The sequence below is a fragment of the Ovis aries genome, chromosome 9, assembly GCF_016772045.2.
Source record: "Ovis aries strain OAR_USU_Benz2616 breed Rambouillet chromosome 9, ARS-UI_Ramb_v3.0, whole genome shotgun sequence".
Taxonomy (NCBI): domain Eukaryota; kingdom Metazoa; phylum Chordata; class Mammalia; order Artiodactyla; family Bovidae; genus Ovis; species Ovis aries.
In genome coordinates, this window is record NC_056062.1 from 45608664 (window position 1) to 45625502 (window position 16839).

Sequence of the window (16839 nt, forward strand, 5' to 3'; positions counted from 1 at the left end):
GAGAAGAGGGAATCCTCGTGCCCTGTTGGTAGGAATGTAAGTTGGTGTGACTGCTATACAAAACAGCACAGAGGTTCCTCAAAAAATTAAAAATAGAACTAACATGTGATCCAACAATTCCACTTCTGAGTATTTCTCTGGAAATGCGACAAAAACACTAACTCAGGAAGATATTTGCACCCATATATTCATCGCAGCATTATTTGCAATTTATAATAGCCGAGATATGGGACAACTCACATGTTCATACGTAGAATCTAGAAAACAAAACAGGAACAAATAAAACAGAAACAGACTCATGGATGCAGAGATCACACTGTTGGTTGCTAGAGGGGAGGGAGGTTGAGGGGCAGCCAAAATAAGTGAAAGAGATTAAGAGGTATCAACATCCAGTTATGAAAGAAGTAAGTCATGGGGATACAAAATAGAGCATAAGGAATATGGTCAATAATATTGTAATAACTTTGCTTGGAGGCAGATGGTAACTACTCTTAGTGACCATTTCAGAATGTATATGTGTGTGTGTATATATACACACACACATATTTCAGCTTTCTGTAAAGAAACTGAGTGCTGAAGAATCGATGCTTTTGAACTGTGGTATTGGAGAAGATTCTTGGGAGCCCCTTGGACTGCAAAGAGATCCAACCAGTCCATCCTAAAGGAAATCAGTCCTTACTGTTCATTGGAAGGACTGATGCTGAAGCTGAAACTCCAATACTTTGGCCACCTGATGCGAAGCAGTGACTCACTGGCAAAGACCCTGATGCTGGGAAATATTGAAGGTGGGAGGAGAAACTCAACGGACATGAGTTTGAGTAAACTCTGGGAGTTGGTGATGGACAGGGAGGCGTGGCGTGCTGTAGTTCATGGGGTTGCAAAGAGTCAGACGTGCCTGAACTGACTGACTGACTGATAAATATATTTATGTGTATATATATATAATCACTATAATGTACACTCGAAACTAGTAGGATGTCTTATGTTATACTTTGATTTTTTTAAAAAGGCATTGATGGAAGCATTTTTAAGGAGTTTGACTCAAAGAATAATGAGCTAGAAAAAGCAATAGGTAGATGTTTTAGATAATTATGGGAGGGATGTTGTTTTGTTTGTTTTTTTAAGGTTGAAAGAGAAGTGAGCTTATTTCTGTGCTGTGGGAAATGAGCCATAGAGATGAATACAATGAGTGGTGGTAAGTAAAATAAATGAAGATCCAAGAGGCAGATGAGATGATGGGACCCAAATCACCAGCCTCATGGATGATCTAAGCCTTGGACAGGGAACAGGGTCTGTCACCCTTTGTGAATTCAGAAGGTGGTGAATACAGGTCAGGGTAAAGATACTTCTGCAGGTGCTGTGTGAGTGGGAGTAGAAGGTCTTTATTTTTGATTACATAATTTTTTGGACACAAAAGAGAGGTGATATTTTTGAAGACTTTGAAAGGAATGGAAGAAAAACTACCAACAAGCTGAAATTTAAAGTTGAGAACTATTGATTTGTTTGTACTCGTCAGTCCTAGAGTGTCATAATACTTACCAGTAGTTTTCAGCTACTATGTAAACGAAAATGACAGGTTAATACAGGATTAGGGTCTGGTTGGCAGTAATGACTAAAAGATGTGGGTGCATGGGGATTGAGGGGACAATAGGTCCCCTCTGAGTAGGGCAGGAAGGAAATCAGGAGAGGAGCAAAACCCGGAGAGAACTGAGAGAAGATGAAGATATGTATTTGATTGAAGAGGAAGTAGAGGAACTTCCCTGGTGGCCCAGTGGTTAAGAATCTATCGTTCAACGTGGGGGACGCAGGTTCAACGTGGGGGACGCAGGTTCAGTCCCTGGTCAGGAAACTAAGGTCCCACATGCTGTGGAGCAACTAAGCCTGTGAGCAGCAATTAGAGAAAGCCTACCCCCTGCAGCAAAGACCCAGTGCAGTCAAAACTAAATAAATAAGAAAGATGAGTTTGTGAAAGCACCTAAAGGAAGTGAGTTTGTTATCAGAGAACAGAACACTAGATTTTAAGATTTCTGACAAAGCAATTGAATTATCTGTCCTTGGGCTGGGGAAGGGTGAAATGGAAAGACTCCAGATTTGAGACTGAGGGACTTTGAAATTAGTCAGTACATATACGTGAACACAAATTTCATTTAAGATAATAGTGATACTTGAGTTGAAGAAGAAAATTTTGAGCCTGATCAAAGTCTTCCCAGGCAGAGAGAAAACAGATTAATCTTTATATTCCTCTGTTAGCTGAGGTTGAGGGGCTACACAGCCTTCTTTGAAGAGGAGGTACTATAATATTCTTAGAGGAAAAAGGGATGTCCTATTCTTAGATGAGAAAAGGGCTTTCCTTATGACAGGAGGAGCAAGAAACATTGTGTTTAGAGGCTGAGAATATAGAAAGTGCTTAATATGGAAGGAGAGTTTCAGAAAGCAAAGAGAAAATGTTTGAGGGTATGAGTACAACTCTTGTAATGTAAAAAAAAGTGATTTAACTTTTATTGCAACTGTATTTCCCGGACTTGCCCACACAACCCTTGTTTGCATAGCACCTATTAAGCTCTTACAGAAGTAGTGCTGTGTGGATTTCAGCTTGGGAAACATTGGCAGACCACTCAAGGATAGTGGGGCTCAGAGGCATTCTTCAATGGGTTGATGCCAAGTCACGGCAAATTCAACTCCAAAGGTGTCTGGAGGGCACAGTTTGGACAACGATGAGGCACCTTCAAGGCCACCCAATTTGTTGGTGGTTATCCTGGCCATTTTTCTTTTCAACTCAGCTAAATTGAGAACTCCATGAAATCAAGGACAGTTCCTATTTCTTTACATTGCCAAAACATTTGGGTTGTTATTGAGCATACTGATAAATACTAAACAAGTATTTGTTTTTATTGAAGCTTGCAATGAATAAAAAGAAATTGCAACTTAGGTTTGATTTCTTGTTTCATTCTACCTTTATTGGAGATTTATTTTCCATTTAGGTATACCATCTTAGTTCCCCAACCAGGGATTGAACCCATGTCTTCTGTGTTGGAAGTGTGCCGTCATAACCACTGGACTGAGAGGGGTGTCCTCATTTAGGTTTTTAACCTAATGGTAAATACCCAAATGTCTTGGAACTGATTGTCAATTTTTAATAGTAATCTTTATTTACACACTTCAATGTCTTGTATACCTACATACATTCTCTCTTTGATAATTTTGATGAAGAAAGAATATTTGATGTTGCCGATGAGTAAAATATTTACCCCAATTATTAGAAGTAAACAAAATAAAAAGAAAGAGCTGGGAAGATTTGAGAAGTATGTAGCTAAATCAGTCACTTAAATGATGCTTTTTTTTTTAGAGTAAAAATTAAAACTTAATTAGAAGTGTAAGATTTTTGACTGAAAAGTTTTATATGACTATGAGCAAATTACTCTTGGCAATTATTTACCTAGCTTATATAATATAGTGACTTTGTGTATAGAAGATAATATGTAAATATAAATGTATCATGGGGCTTTTCAGGTGGCTCAGTGGTAAAGAATTCACCTGCCAATGCAGGAGACGTGGGTTCGGTCCCCATCCCTGGGTTGGGAAGATGCCCTGGAGAAGGGAATGGCAACCCACTCTAGTATTCTTGCCTGGAGAATTCATGGACAGAGGAGCCTCAAGGGCTATAGTCTATGGGATCACAAAAGAGTCAGACATGACTGAGTCACTAACCACCACCAACAGTAATAAATGTATAATACATACACAAATGTTTAAAATTATTGTAACAATAAAAATATAATGCACAAAATTTATACTTATACAAAAGGAGAGTCATGCATATACATTATTGGATTCTAGTCTGATATATACAAATAAAGATATAAAAGAGTTGAAGATTTTAACTATGAAAAATTCTGATACAGTTATGGATTGTATTTGAGTTTGCATTTTTAAAAATATTATTAGTATATGTCATGTTTTCATTAATACTCTATGAGGGTACTCAGCATCAGGAAATGCAAGAAAAAAGTAAGGACACTGGCAGAAACCTCCAACCTCTGGATTATTTGATATACTGTCCTCCAATGTTAGCAGAGCTTATTCTGCTTACTTAGGTCAGAGTTCCCACATTTATTGATGAGCCTTACCTCTTTTGATAGAGTGCTTTCACAGTATAACTAAGCCCAGACTAACCTCACTACAGAGGTGAGGATATAGAAGCTCAGAAATCTATTGTCATGAAAGTCCCCATGCAGTCTTCCTCTCCTGAAGACCCAGTGTCTTTGAGAACCCTGGGCCATCCACGTATTGAATCTTCATGCCCCCTGATGAAACAGATTTTGACCTGCAGGTCTTTAAGCTCAGATTTTATTGATTTGGAAAACTGTATTTGATGAACCTCTGTGTAACCATGGAAACCTTCTCAGGCCCCTGGACCCAGAAGTCAGGTGAGCACGCTATGTCAGATGCTTGCTTTTCTTCCACTCACTTCCCCATTGCAGTGTCCGTGAAAACATTTGCTTATGAACCTTCCTCAGTCAGACTAAGAAGAAAAGCAGATTCTACCTAGACTAATCTTCCCATGGATACAGGAGAAAAGATGAAAGCCTTTTCCTTAAAGGTCAGAAAAGCAAAAACACTATATGACAAGGATTTCAGTAAAGCTTTATTTCTACTTGGAAGAAGCATGCCTGATTTTAGAATCTAGAAGTTCATAGTCATTTTCCCGATAACACATAGCTCACATTTCACAAGTCAGCATTACTGGAGATTTCAATAACTGTTTTTCATCATTTAGGCTTCAAGGAGACAACCTGGCAGAAAGGACAGAAGAGACTTCACAAATACTTCAATCTCCAGATGAAATAGTCCCAGAGTCTTTGGGTGAGTTTTAAATCCAACAAGATATATTGTGATTTTAGTGTCACTTAAAGATGTCTTTAAAAAGAAAACTAAACCGAGCATCTTTTTTTCTTACACCAAATCACCATAGCTGTCAGTCATCTGCCCACCACTCCTGCAGGTTTTGTGTGTCAGGAAGCTAAGGGCAAAGGAGAAAAAGAAGTGTGAGAAGCAGCCTCTTAATTCCTGTGCTTGTTTAAGGTACAGGGTGACTACATTTTCTACTCTCAGAGTTTGTCACTAATTCCAACTTGGTTTTGAAACTTACATCACCTACTACCATTCTCATTTTGAGGATCCTTTCAGTCTTCCGGGAAGAAATGTCAATGTCAGACTTGATTTACTTTCACCTCTCTCAGCCCTATATTAAATTGAACTCAAATCATGTCATTGTCACCAAGCCAGTCTCGTTTCCCCCAAGACTGCCTAGTCTATGCCTTTGCCCTTCTCCATCTAGTGTAAGAGCTCCATAAATAGACTTTCCTTGTACAATCTCACCCCATTCGGTTCATTATATTTCTAAACATAAATTTTATTTATTTATTTAAATAAAAAATAAAATTTATTTATTTTTTATTCTATTTTCTATAGAACAAAATTCAAGCTCCTTGGCTTAGCATATTAAGTTCATGCCAGGGCACTTCAAGATGTTTGCTGAATATATAAGTACATGTAATGCCACTACAGTGGCATGTAAGATATATTACTGTTTCATCATTCATTGTTCTAGCAGGAAGCAGTCCATACATTCAGTTGTAATAATTAGAAGAGAAACCATGGGAAAACATTTTCCTTACACCTGGCTAGAGAAGGACATCTTAAACAAGATGCAAAAATTCCTAAACATTAAAAAAGCTCAATTATAGAGTGTTAAGAATTCTTATTCATCAAAAAATGGCAGGAAAAAAGAGGTTGATAAGCTACAAAATAGGAAACTATATTTGTCACTGATCAAAGATTAATATTCAAAAAATGTAAAGTATATCTATAATTTAATAAACAAAGAATCAGCAAACCAATAGAAAAATAAGCCATAGATATTTCACAGAAGAGGAAACACAAATGGCCAATGAGCATATGAAAAATGTTTTACTCTAGTAGCCAAGGAAAAGTAAGGCCCTTGAGAGATGCTGTTTTATGACTTTTTATGTGACACTGAGAAATCTGACAAAATCAAGTGCTGGTGAAGACAGAGACAAAAAGAAAATCATACAACAGCTGGGGCATAAACAATTTTGGAAATAGTTTTCCATTATCCTAAAATCTGAGTGAAGCCCAGAGACTTCACTTCTGGATAAATATGTTAGAAAGCAAGTCTCATGTGCCATGAAATGTAAGCAAATTTGTTAGTATGATGGTGGACCGGAAAATGGATAAACTGTGGAATTGTTATACTGTGGGAAACTGAATGCATGTCAGCTACACTCAGGATGGATGATATAAGTGGTATGCTGGTAAATGTTAACAACTGTCTGGAAATGAAAAGCCCTGGTTTGTAGAGATTGCTGGTTTCCATGATATAAATATAATATAAACACTGACTTTAAGCCACCCATTTGAAGTGGCATTTGGGCCTTCCAATCTTGTGTGAGTAGGTTGCAACTCACAACTGAATGAATCTTAAAAGCATCATATTTGTTTTAAAAAAGGACTTGTAAAAATACATATCTCAATAAAATAAAATTTGTCTATAAAAAACATATTGATTGAACAAAAGCAGTCATAGAATGTCATTTTTCTAAGGCTCAAAACTAATAAATCTAAGTAGTATGCTCTTTAGGAAAACATACTTTAAGTGGTACAATTATACTGAAAGAAGAGAACGAAAAACTTGAAATGGTGACTATTCTCGGGGGTAGGGGAAGAAAAGAGATGGGATTAGGAAGGAATTCATAGGTATGTGAAGGTTATTAGAAATGTTCTAATTCTTAAGTCAGGTGGTGGATTTGGGGTGTTTATTTTATCATTGTGCTTTGTAACATATATATTATTTTGCATGTATATTTTAAATATGCTTTTTATATGTCACATATTAAAAACATGTAAATCAATGTTAAAAAATAAGGTATCATAGGAACATAAACCAGGGCCAGTGTAGCACAATGCTAAAAAGAAGGTAATAGTTTCTACACACTCAGCTCTTTCCTAGTGCTGATAAGATGAAAGCCTCTCATGACAGACATTAAGACTTGACAGTGAAAGGTGTGCACTGTGTCACTGGCAACTTAGGGGCCCTGAGTTGGCCATTAGCGGACACGCCGTTGGTTTTTAGAGTCAACCTGGTTTCTCCTCTTTGCTCTTCTTACAAGTGTCCATTTACTTAAGCCATTCTTCTTTGACTCATAGAAATTTCTGTCTCTTTTCATCTGCCTATTCAGATTCTATGTGCTAAGATGATGTCAAGTCTCTCTGAAGTCCAGTCCACAAGCAATGTTTTCTTCTTTTTTCTTTTTTTAATAGTGTATATATGTCAATCCCAATCTCGTAATTCATCCCATCCCCCTTTCCCCCGGTTATCCATACTTTTGTTCTTTACATCTATGTCTCTATTTCTGCTTTGTAAATAAGATCGTCTATACCAGTTTTTTCAGATTCCACATATATGCATTAATATATGTTTTCCTGACTTACTTCACTCTGCATGGCAGTCTCTATGTCCATCCATGTCTTAAGAAATGACCCAATTTTGTTCCTTTTATAACTGAGTAATAGTCTATTGTATATATATATATATATATACATATATATATATATATATATTTCACGACTTTATCCATTCCTCTGTCGATGGACATTTAGGTTGCTTCCGTGTTGTGATTATAGAAGACATACAGTTGACAAACAGAGACATGAAAAGATGTTCAGCATCACTAATTATTAGAGAAATGCAAATCAAAATTGCAGTGAGGTATCATCTCACACCAGTCAGAATGGCCATCATCAAAAATCTAAAATAAATTGTACAAAAAATAAACAATAAATTCTGGAGAGAATGTGAAGAAAAGGGAATACTCTTGTACTGTTGGTAGGAATGCAAATTGATACAATCACTATGGAGAACAGAGTGGAGGTTCCTTATAAAACTAAAACTAGAACTACCATATGACCCAGCAATCCCACTACTGGGCATATACCCAGAGAAAATCATAATTCAAAAAGACACATGCACCCCAATGTTCATTGCAAGACTATCTACAATAGCCAGGACACGACAACAGCAAAACTTAAATGTTTTCTTGCTTCCAGCCCCTGATTGTTCTTGAATTACTTCTTGTGTGTTTGTTCTCTCATCAATTGTATTATATGCTTCTTGAGAGTTTCTTGTGTTCTCTACCATGCTCAATATAAAACTAGATGCAAACAGGTATTAACTACTGGCCCATTACATATATATATATATATATATATATATATATATATACATACACATGTATATATAGATATGGAGAAGGAAATGGCAACCCACTTCAATATTCTTGCCTGGAAAATTCCATGAACAGAGGAGCCTGGTGGGCCACAGTCCAGAGGTTGCAAAGAACTGGCTGACTGAGCGACTGAGCACACACACACACACACACACACACACACACACTTTTGAATTCTATCAAAACTACTCCAGTCCGCTGATCTACAGATAATATATCCTTCAACAGTCACATTTACATTATAACTGAGTATTGTTGGGACTTAAATTTTTTTAGAAAATTAAACAAGGAAATTAGTAATATGTTGATTATAGTTACTTGCATTCACTGGGGAAAAAAGGTATTCATTAAGCTTAAGCTCCTTCCTTGAACTTCTTATATCCTGCATTCTTCACATTCAGATGTTAGAGACCTAATCAACAAATTCCAAAATATGCCGTCTGGTTCAGTACATTCTTTTCTACTTAAGTTATTCAGCTCGCTAGATCCAAAGTGCTAATGTGATTTTTATGTCAACTATGCATCCGCATTGAACTTGGCTCAATAAACAAATATTTCTATGAGCAGGTGTAACTTTGTGCTTTAATAAAACCTGTTGTGACACAAACAGCAAAAGTATAAATAATGACAGGAAGTCATTAAATGAAGTTAAACATCATTGACAAACCCTACAGATCTCTAGGTTCTTACCGGCAGCCCCCATGGACCACAGGGGCTAAGTTTCAAGTACAAGTGGTGCCAGAGACTGTTAGATTTTGACAAAATTACTTGATCTTTCTGTTCTTCAGTTTCTTCTCTCAAATGAGGAAATAAACTAACATTTGACAAATTTAGAGACTCATTTTACTTTCCATGTGATTTCAAAAAAGCTCAAAAAATTCATAGCTTGTATCTTGAAAATCATTTATATTAATAGTTAGAAATAATGCTCTGGAATAGACATCATTTTTCTTTCCATGTGATTCAGGAAAGCTCAAACAATTCATAGCTTGTATTTTGAAAATCGCTTTAATTAATACTTAGAAAAAATTGCTCTGGAATCGACAGAGCAACATAGTTACATGTATGTGCCCGCCAATAGTTGATAATAAGCAGTGTACTCAGAGCACTTTAAAAATGAAGTGCACCTCTCCAAGCATTAAACACTAAGGTGTTTTTTTTTTTAATTAGAGTATAGTTGGTTTTTAATGTGGTGTTAATTTCTGCTGTATAGCAGAATGAATCAGTTATATGTATCTATACATATTTCCCCTCTTTTTTTGGATTTCCTTCTCATTTAGATCACCACAGAACATTGAGTAGAGTTCCCTGTTCTATACAGTAGGTTCTCATTAGTTATCTATTTTATACATAGTATCAATAGTGTATATATGTCAATACAATCTCCCAATTCATCCCGTGCCACCCTTAACATGCACAGGTGTCCATATGTTTGTTCTCTACGTCTTTGTCTCTATTTCTGCTTCACAAATAAGATCAGCTATACTGTTTTTCTAGATCCTATGTGTATGTGTTAATATACAAAGTTTGTTTTTCTGTTTCTGACTTACTTCACTCTGTATGACAGTCTCTAGGTCCATCCTGTTTTCACAATATTTATTGTTCCAAGTAGCTTATTATGCTGCTCTTCTATCACTAAATCATGTCCAACTCTGTGCGACCCCATAGACAGCAGCCCACCAGGCTCCTCCATCCCTGGGATTCTCCAGGCGAGAACACTGGAGTAAGTTGCCATTTCCTTCTCCAGTGCATGAAAGTGAAAAATCAAAGTGAAGTCACTCAGTCGTGTCTGACTCTTAGCAACTCCATGGACTGTAGCCCACCAGGCTCCTCCATCCATGGGATTTTCCAGGCAAGAGTACTGGAGTGGGGTGCTACTAGAATTGGGCTATTTAGAAGGATCCTTTCTACTTAGCAACTATAAATATGGTTGGATATGTAAATATGGTCAGATATGTAAATATGATGGATATGTAAACTTTCAAATATTCTGGCGCACTTCACACCTCACCACACTGTAGATCTCACTAAATTGCACCAATAACCAGGAAGAACTGAACTAAAACAAGAACAGAACAAAATGGAAAACCATTGCCAAGCCTTTTACAAATGTTAATTGTTATTTTTTTAGAAATCCATATTGTGTGAAGGTGTGCAAGTAAACTCCAAGAGAGAGAGCCATAGGAGATTATCTTGCTCAAATTGTTTTTTTTTTCTTTTCAAAATTTTATACTGATCGTTTTATTTCTTTTTGTATACAGTGAAACCTTATAAGCAATGGTGAATGAGAATGGCAGTGGCATACACCCTCTGTTGTTCCTAATCTATTTAGGTTTTACCTCTAAATAACAAAAATTTTTCCTTTACATTGTCTTCTGTTAACTTGATAATCTTATCTTCCACATTTATTTCTCTGATTCATTTTGAGTCTGTCATTGTATTTGAGGTTAAATAGAGATCATATTTTATTTTTCTTTGTACAGTGAGTCATCACCATCTCTATATTGTCTGTTCTTTCAACATAAATTTGTGGTACTGTTTTATCAAAAACTAAGCTCTTATGGGTTTGGACCTAAAAATTCTGTTATGCCCATTGAACTATTTGTCCATTATTGAGTTGTTCCATGGTTTTTTTTGTTGTTGTTGTTTTAGCAAATCTTCATATTCTTTTTTTAAAAATTAATTTATTTGTTTTAATTGGAGGCTAATTACTTTACAATATTGTAGTGGGTTTTGCCATACATGGACATGAATCAGCCATGGGTGTACATGTGTTCCCCATCCTGAACCCCCCTCCCACCTCCCTCCCTATCCCATCCCTCAGGGTCATCCCAATGCATCAGCCCTGAGCACGCTGTCTCATGCATTGAACCTGGACTGGTGATGTATTTCACATATGATAATATACATGTTTCAATGCTATTCTCTCAAATCATCCCACCCTCACCTTCTCCCACAGAGTCCAAAAGTCTCTTCTTTACATCTGTGTCTCTTTTGCTGTCTCGCATATAGGATCATCTTTACCATCTTTCTAAATTCCATATATATGCAATAGTATACTGTATTGGTATTTTTCTTTCTGGCTTATTTCACTCTGTATAATAGGCTCCAGTTTCATCCTCCTCATTAGAACTGATTCAAATGTATTCTTTTTAATGGCTGAGTAATACCCCATTATGTATATGTACCACAGCTTTCTTATCCATACATCTGCTGATGGACATCTAGGTTGCTTCCATGTCCTGGCTATTGTAAACAGTGCTGCGATGAACATTGGGGTACACATGTCTCTTTCAGTTCTGGTTTCCTCAGTGTGTATGCCCAGCAGTGGGATTGCTGGGTACTATGGCAGTTCTCTTTCCAGTTTTTTAAGGAATCTCCACACTGTTCTCCATAGTGGCTGTACTAGTTTGCATTCCCACCAACAGTGTAAGAGGGTTCCCTTTTCTCCACACCCTCTCCAGCATGTATTGTTTGTAGACTTTTTGATAGCAGCCATTCTGATTTGGCATGAGATGGTATCTCATTGTGGTTTTGATTTGCATTTCTCTGATAATGAGTGATGTTGAGCATCTTTTCATGTGTTTGTTAGCCATCTCTATGTCTTCTTTGGAGAAATGTCTGTTTAGTTCTTTGGCCCATTTTTTTTTTATTAGGTCGTTTATTTTTCTGGAATTGTTGCTCAACTTGTTTTAACAGCTCCTAGTAAAAAGCCTGGCATATAGTATTTCCAACTATAAAAATCCTAGCAAATCCACGAGAGTGAGTTTTCTTCTGTAAATGTAATAATTTGCTTTATGATGTAGGGTAGGACATTTTAATATTATTGTCAATATTCCACACAAATAACAATTTCAACATATAATAAAATGGAAAAAATACCGAGTGAATACTAAAATTACAGTAATATTTGATCACAGTTCAGCAGAATATAATTCAGTCTTGGGAGACTTAAATTATGCTAATTTATGCATTTTAAAGTAAAGAATCTATCTATTGTCACATTTATGACAGGGTTTTAATAGATAGGGAGTCAAGTTTCCTTCATTAATGGATTAATATTTTAAATGTGGTACAATTCTCATCATTTATCCTGATTTTTTTGCTTGAATATAAAATTCTGAATTGGAGCTAGAGCTCCATGATTTAAAAATTGTGATTATAGATTTGTGCTAAGCTTTCCATTGTCTCTCTGGTCTTGACTGGCCATTAAGGACTCAGAGGATTTAAGGCTCTGATTTTCTTCTCACAGCACACATTTTATGAAACAAAAAAAATGTCTCCACTTGTGTGTGTGAATGTGAAGGAAGGCCTTCTTTAAGGATGTATATGGCTCTTTAAAATACTAATAATCAATCAATGTTTAAAGCTTCCAGTGATTTAAAATAGCCTCCTTATAACTGATTTTTTTATTTGAATGGAAGGTATTAAAGCACAAGCTATTTCTAGATGCTCTATGTATCTATCTCTATTGAAGAATTCTCTAGAGCCTGTAGAAATCTTCATTGTTATAATTAATTTAATTTAGCATACATATGGAAAAGTTTACCATCTTTTTATTCACATATTTGAAAGTCATTACATACCCACTCATCAATCTAGTCAAGCAAATAATATCAACTTGTTCCTTGATACATTAAAATGGAATACTAACCATCATTTAATAATAAGTACTCTTCTCCCAGGTAGTGATAGTGGTAAAGAACCTGCCTGCCAGTTCAGGTGATGAAAGAGACACGGGTTCAGACTCTGAGTTGGGAAGATCCCCTGGAGGTGCACATGGCAATCCACTCCAGTGTTCTTGCATGGAGAATCCCATGGACAGAGGAACCTGGCAGGCTACAGTCCATAGGGTTGCAAAAAGTTGGACATGACTGAAGCAACTGAGCATGCAAGCTTGCAAATTAGAAATGCTAAAGGTTTGCATACATTGTACGCTAAATAAAAAGCACTCTACACACTATTTTACATCTCAAATACTATGATTTTTCAACATCTTGTTCAGTTACTTTCATATCCTTCTCATGATAAGTTTATATATCTGAGAGTTTATGATTTATGTATAAAAATTATATATAAACATAGATAAGTTCATATATTAAGCAATATGTGACTCCAACTTATTCTTTTTTTTCTAACTTATTCATTCTTTTTATGAAAATAGATTCTTTACCTGGGACTGAAGAAGCGCCAATGGAAGAAGGTGAAGAATTTGAGAAAGCATCTAAATTAACAGGACCTGTAAGTATTTTCATTGACTTAATTTTATCTCTAAAACTAATGTATAATCAATAAAGCAGAAGGTTTTTTTTTTTTTTTAAATTCTCTTGCTTTTTCTGTGATTCAGCGGATATTGGCGATTTGATCTCTAGTTCTTCTGCTTTTTATAAATCCAGCTTGAACATCTGAAAGTTTATGGTTCATGTACTGTTCCAGCCTGGCTTGGAGAATTTTGAGCATTACTTTGCTAGCGTGTGAAATGAGGGCAACTGTGCGGTAGTTTTAGCATTCTTTTGAATTGCCTTTCTTTGGAATTGGAATGAAAACTGATCTTTTCCAGTCCTGTGGCCCCTGCTGAGTTTTTCCAAATTTGCTGGCATATTGAGTGCAGCACTTTCACAGCATCATCTTTTAGGATTTGAAATAGCTCAACTGGAATTTAGTCACCTGCACTAGCTTTGTTTGTCGTGATGACTCCTAAGGCCCACTTGACTTCGCATTTGAGAATGTCTGGCTCTAGGTGAATGATCGCAACATCGTGATTATCTCAGTCATGAAGATATTTTTTGTAGTTCTTCTGTGTATCCTTGCCACCTCTTCTTAATATCTTCTGCTTCTGTTAGGTCCATACCATTTCCGTCCTTTACTGTGCTCATCTTTGCATGAAATGTTCCCTTGGTATCTCTAATTTTTTTGAAGAGATCTCTAGTCTTTCCCATTCTGTTGTTTTCCTCTTTTTCTTTGCATTGATCACTGAGGAAGGCTTTCTTATCTCTCCTTGCTATTCTTTGGAACTCTGCATATAAACGGGTGTATCTTTCCTTTTCTCCTTTGCCTTAAGCTTCTTTTCTTTTCTCAGCTATTTGTAAAACCTCCTCAGACAACCATTTTGCCTTTATGCATTTCTTTTTATTGGGGGTGGTGTTGATCACTGCCTCCTGTACAATGTCATGATCTTCTGTCCATAGTTCTTCAGGCAGTCTGTCTATCAGATCTAATCCCTTGAATCTGTTTGTCACTTCTACTGTATAATCATAAGAGATTTGATTTAGGTCATACCTAAATGGTCTAGTGGTTTTTCCTACTTTCTTCAATTTATGTGTGAATTTGGTAATAAGGAGTTCATGATCTGAGCCACAGTCAGCTCCCGGTCTTGTTTTTGCTGACTGTATAGAGCGTCCCCATCTTTGGCTGCAAAGAATATAATCAATCTGATTTCAGTATTGACCATCCAGTGATGTCCATATCTTGTGTTGTTGGAAGAGGGTGTTTGCTGTGAGCAGTGCGTTCTCTTGGCAAAACTCTGTTAGCATTTACCCTGCTTCATTTTGTACTCCAAGGCCAAATTTGCCTGTCATTCCAGGTCTCAACTTCCTACTTTGGCATTACAGTCCCCTATGAAGAAAAGGACATCTTTTTTGGGTGTTAATTCTATAAGGTCTTGTAGGTCTTCATAGAACCATTCAACTTCAACTTCTTCAGCATTACTGGTCAGGGCATAGGCTTCGATTACTGTTATATTGTATGGTTTGTCTTGGAAACGAAAAGAGATCATTATGTCATTTTTGAGCAGTACCCAGGTACTGCATTTCGGACTCTTTTGTTGACTATGAGGGCTACTCCATTTCTTCTAAGGGATTCTTGCCCACATCAGTAGATATAATGGTCATCTGAATTAAATTTGCCCATTCTAGTCCATTTTAGTTCACTGATTCCTAAAATGTCGATGTACACTCTTGCCATCTCCTGTTTGACCACTTCTAATTTACCTTGACTAATGGACCTAACATTTCAGGTTCCTATGCAGTCCTGCTCTTTACAGCATCAGAGTTTACTTCCATCACCAGTCATATCCACATCTGGGCGTTGTTTTTGCTGTGGCTCTGTTTCTTCATTTTTCCCTGGAGTTATTTCTCCACTTTTCTCCCATGGTTACTCCCAGGTAACCATTAGGTTCAAGATTTTCAGTGCAATTTAATGGTACAAGGTTTGTTGTTGTTCGGTTACTAAGTCGAGTCTGACTGTTTGTGATCCCATGGACTGCAGCATACCCAGTCTCCCTGTCCTTTACTATCTCCTAGAGTTTTCTCACACTCATGTCCAGTGAGTTGATGATTCCATCCAACTATCTCATCCTCTATCACCTCCTTCTCTTCCTGCCCTGAATCTTTCCCAGCATCAGGGTCTCTTCCAATGAGTCGGCTCTTCACATCAGGTGGCCAAAGTATTGGAGCTTCAGCTTAAGCATCAGTCCTTCCAGTGAATATTCAGGGTTGATTTCCTTTAGGATTGACTGGTTTGATCTCCTTGTAGTCCAAGGGACTCTCAAGAGTCTTATCCAGCACCACAATTCGAAAGCATCAGTTCTTTGGTGCTCAGCCTTTTTATAGTCCAGCTTTCTCATCTGTACATAACTACTGGAAAAAACATAGCTTCGACTATCTGAACTTTTGTTGGCAAAATGATGGCTCTGCTTTTTAAATACTGTCTAGGTTTGTCATAGCCTTTCTTCCAAGAAAGAGGATCTTCACAAGGATAGGCATAGAAAAACTGAAATCTACATATATAGTCTAAATATAAAGTTTTTAAAGAAGTCTGAGTTGCTGTAAAAATGGCTTTGCAATCTTGAATTATCCTAAACTTAGTATTTAGACTGGGTTAATATACTACAATGGCTTCCCTGGTGACTTAGCTGGTATAGAACCTGCCTGCCAATGCAGGAGATAGAAGAAGATGCGTTTTTGATCCCTGGGTTGGGAAGATCCCCTGGAGAAGGAAATGGCAGCCTGCTCCAATATTCTTGCCTGGAAAATTCCACAGTATTCTCTTTGTTGGTTTGTTAGAGGTGCTGTAACAAAGCACCATAGACTGGGTAGCTTAACCAACAGAAATGTATTGTCTCACAATTCTGGAGGCGGAAGTCTGAGATCCAGGTGTGAGCAAGGTTGGTTTCTTCTGAGGCCTCTCTCCTTAGCTTGCAGACAGTGCCTTCTCCCTATGTTTTCACATGGTCTTCCCTCTGTACATGGCTGTGTCTTAATCCCCTTTTCTCATAAATACACCAGTCATTTTGGGTCAGGACCCATTTCAGTGATCTCATCTGGCTTAATCACCTCACAAATAGAGTCACATTCTGAAGAACTAAAGCTTAGAACTTTAACGTTGAATTGTGGGAGGGACACAGTTCAGTCCATAACATTCTCTGATGAGATTGCATTATCCGGAACATTATTTGGGTCACAAGACTTGGTTGAGGATACCACATTTTTCAATGGATTTCATAATAAAATTATTGTAAAACTTTTGATGAAAT

The 16839-nt window shown here is 36.9% G+C and overlaps 1 protein-coding gene across 2 annotated transcripts in view; it reads left to right on the forward strand.

Moving 5' to 3' along the window:
• The window catches only part of C9H8orf34 (chromosome 9 C8orf34 homolog), a 336866-nt gene that overhangs the window by 242738 nt on the left and 77289 nt on the right, over positions 1 to 16839 (forward strand). For both annotated transcript variants that reach the window (XM_027973026.3, XM_042254288.2), the window contains exons 9-10: positions 4778 to 4863; positions 13471 to 13547. In XM_027973026.3, coding sequence (XP_027828827.1) covers positions 4778 to 4863; positions 13471 to 13547 — 163 coding nt within the window. The remainder of the gene's footprint in view (positions 1 to 4777; positions 4864 to 13470; positions 13548 to 16839) is intronic.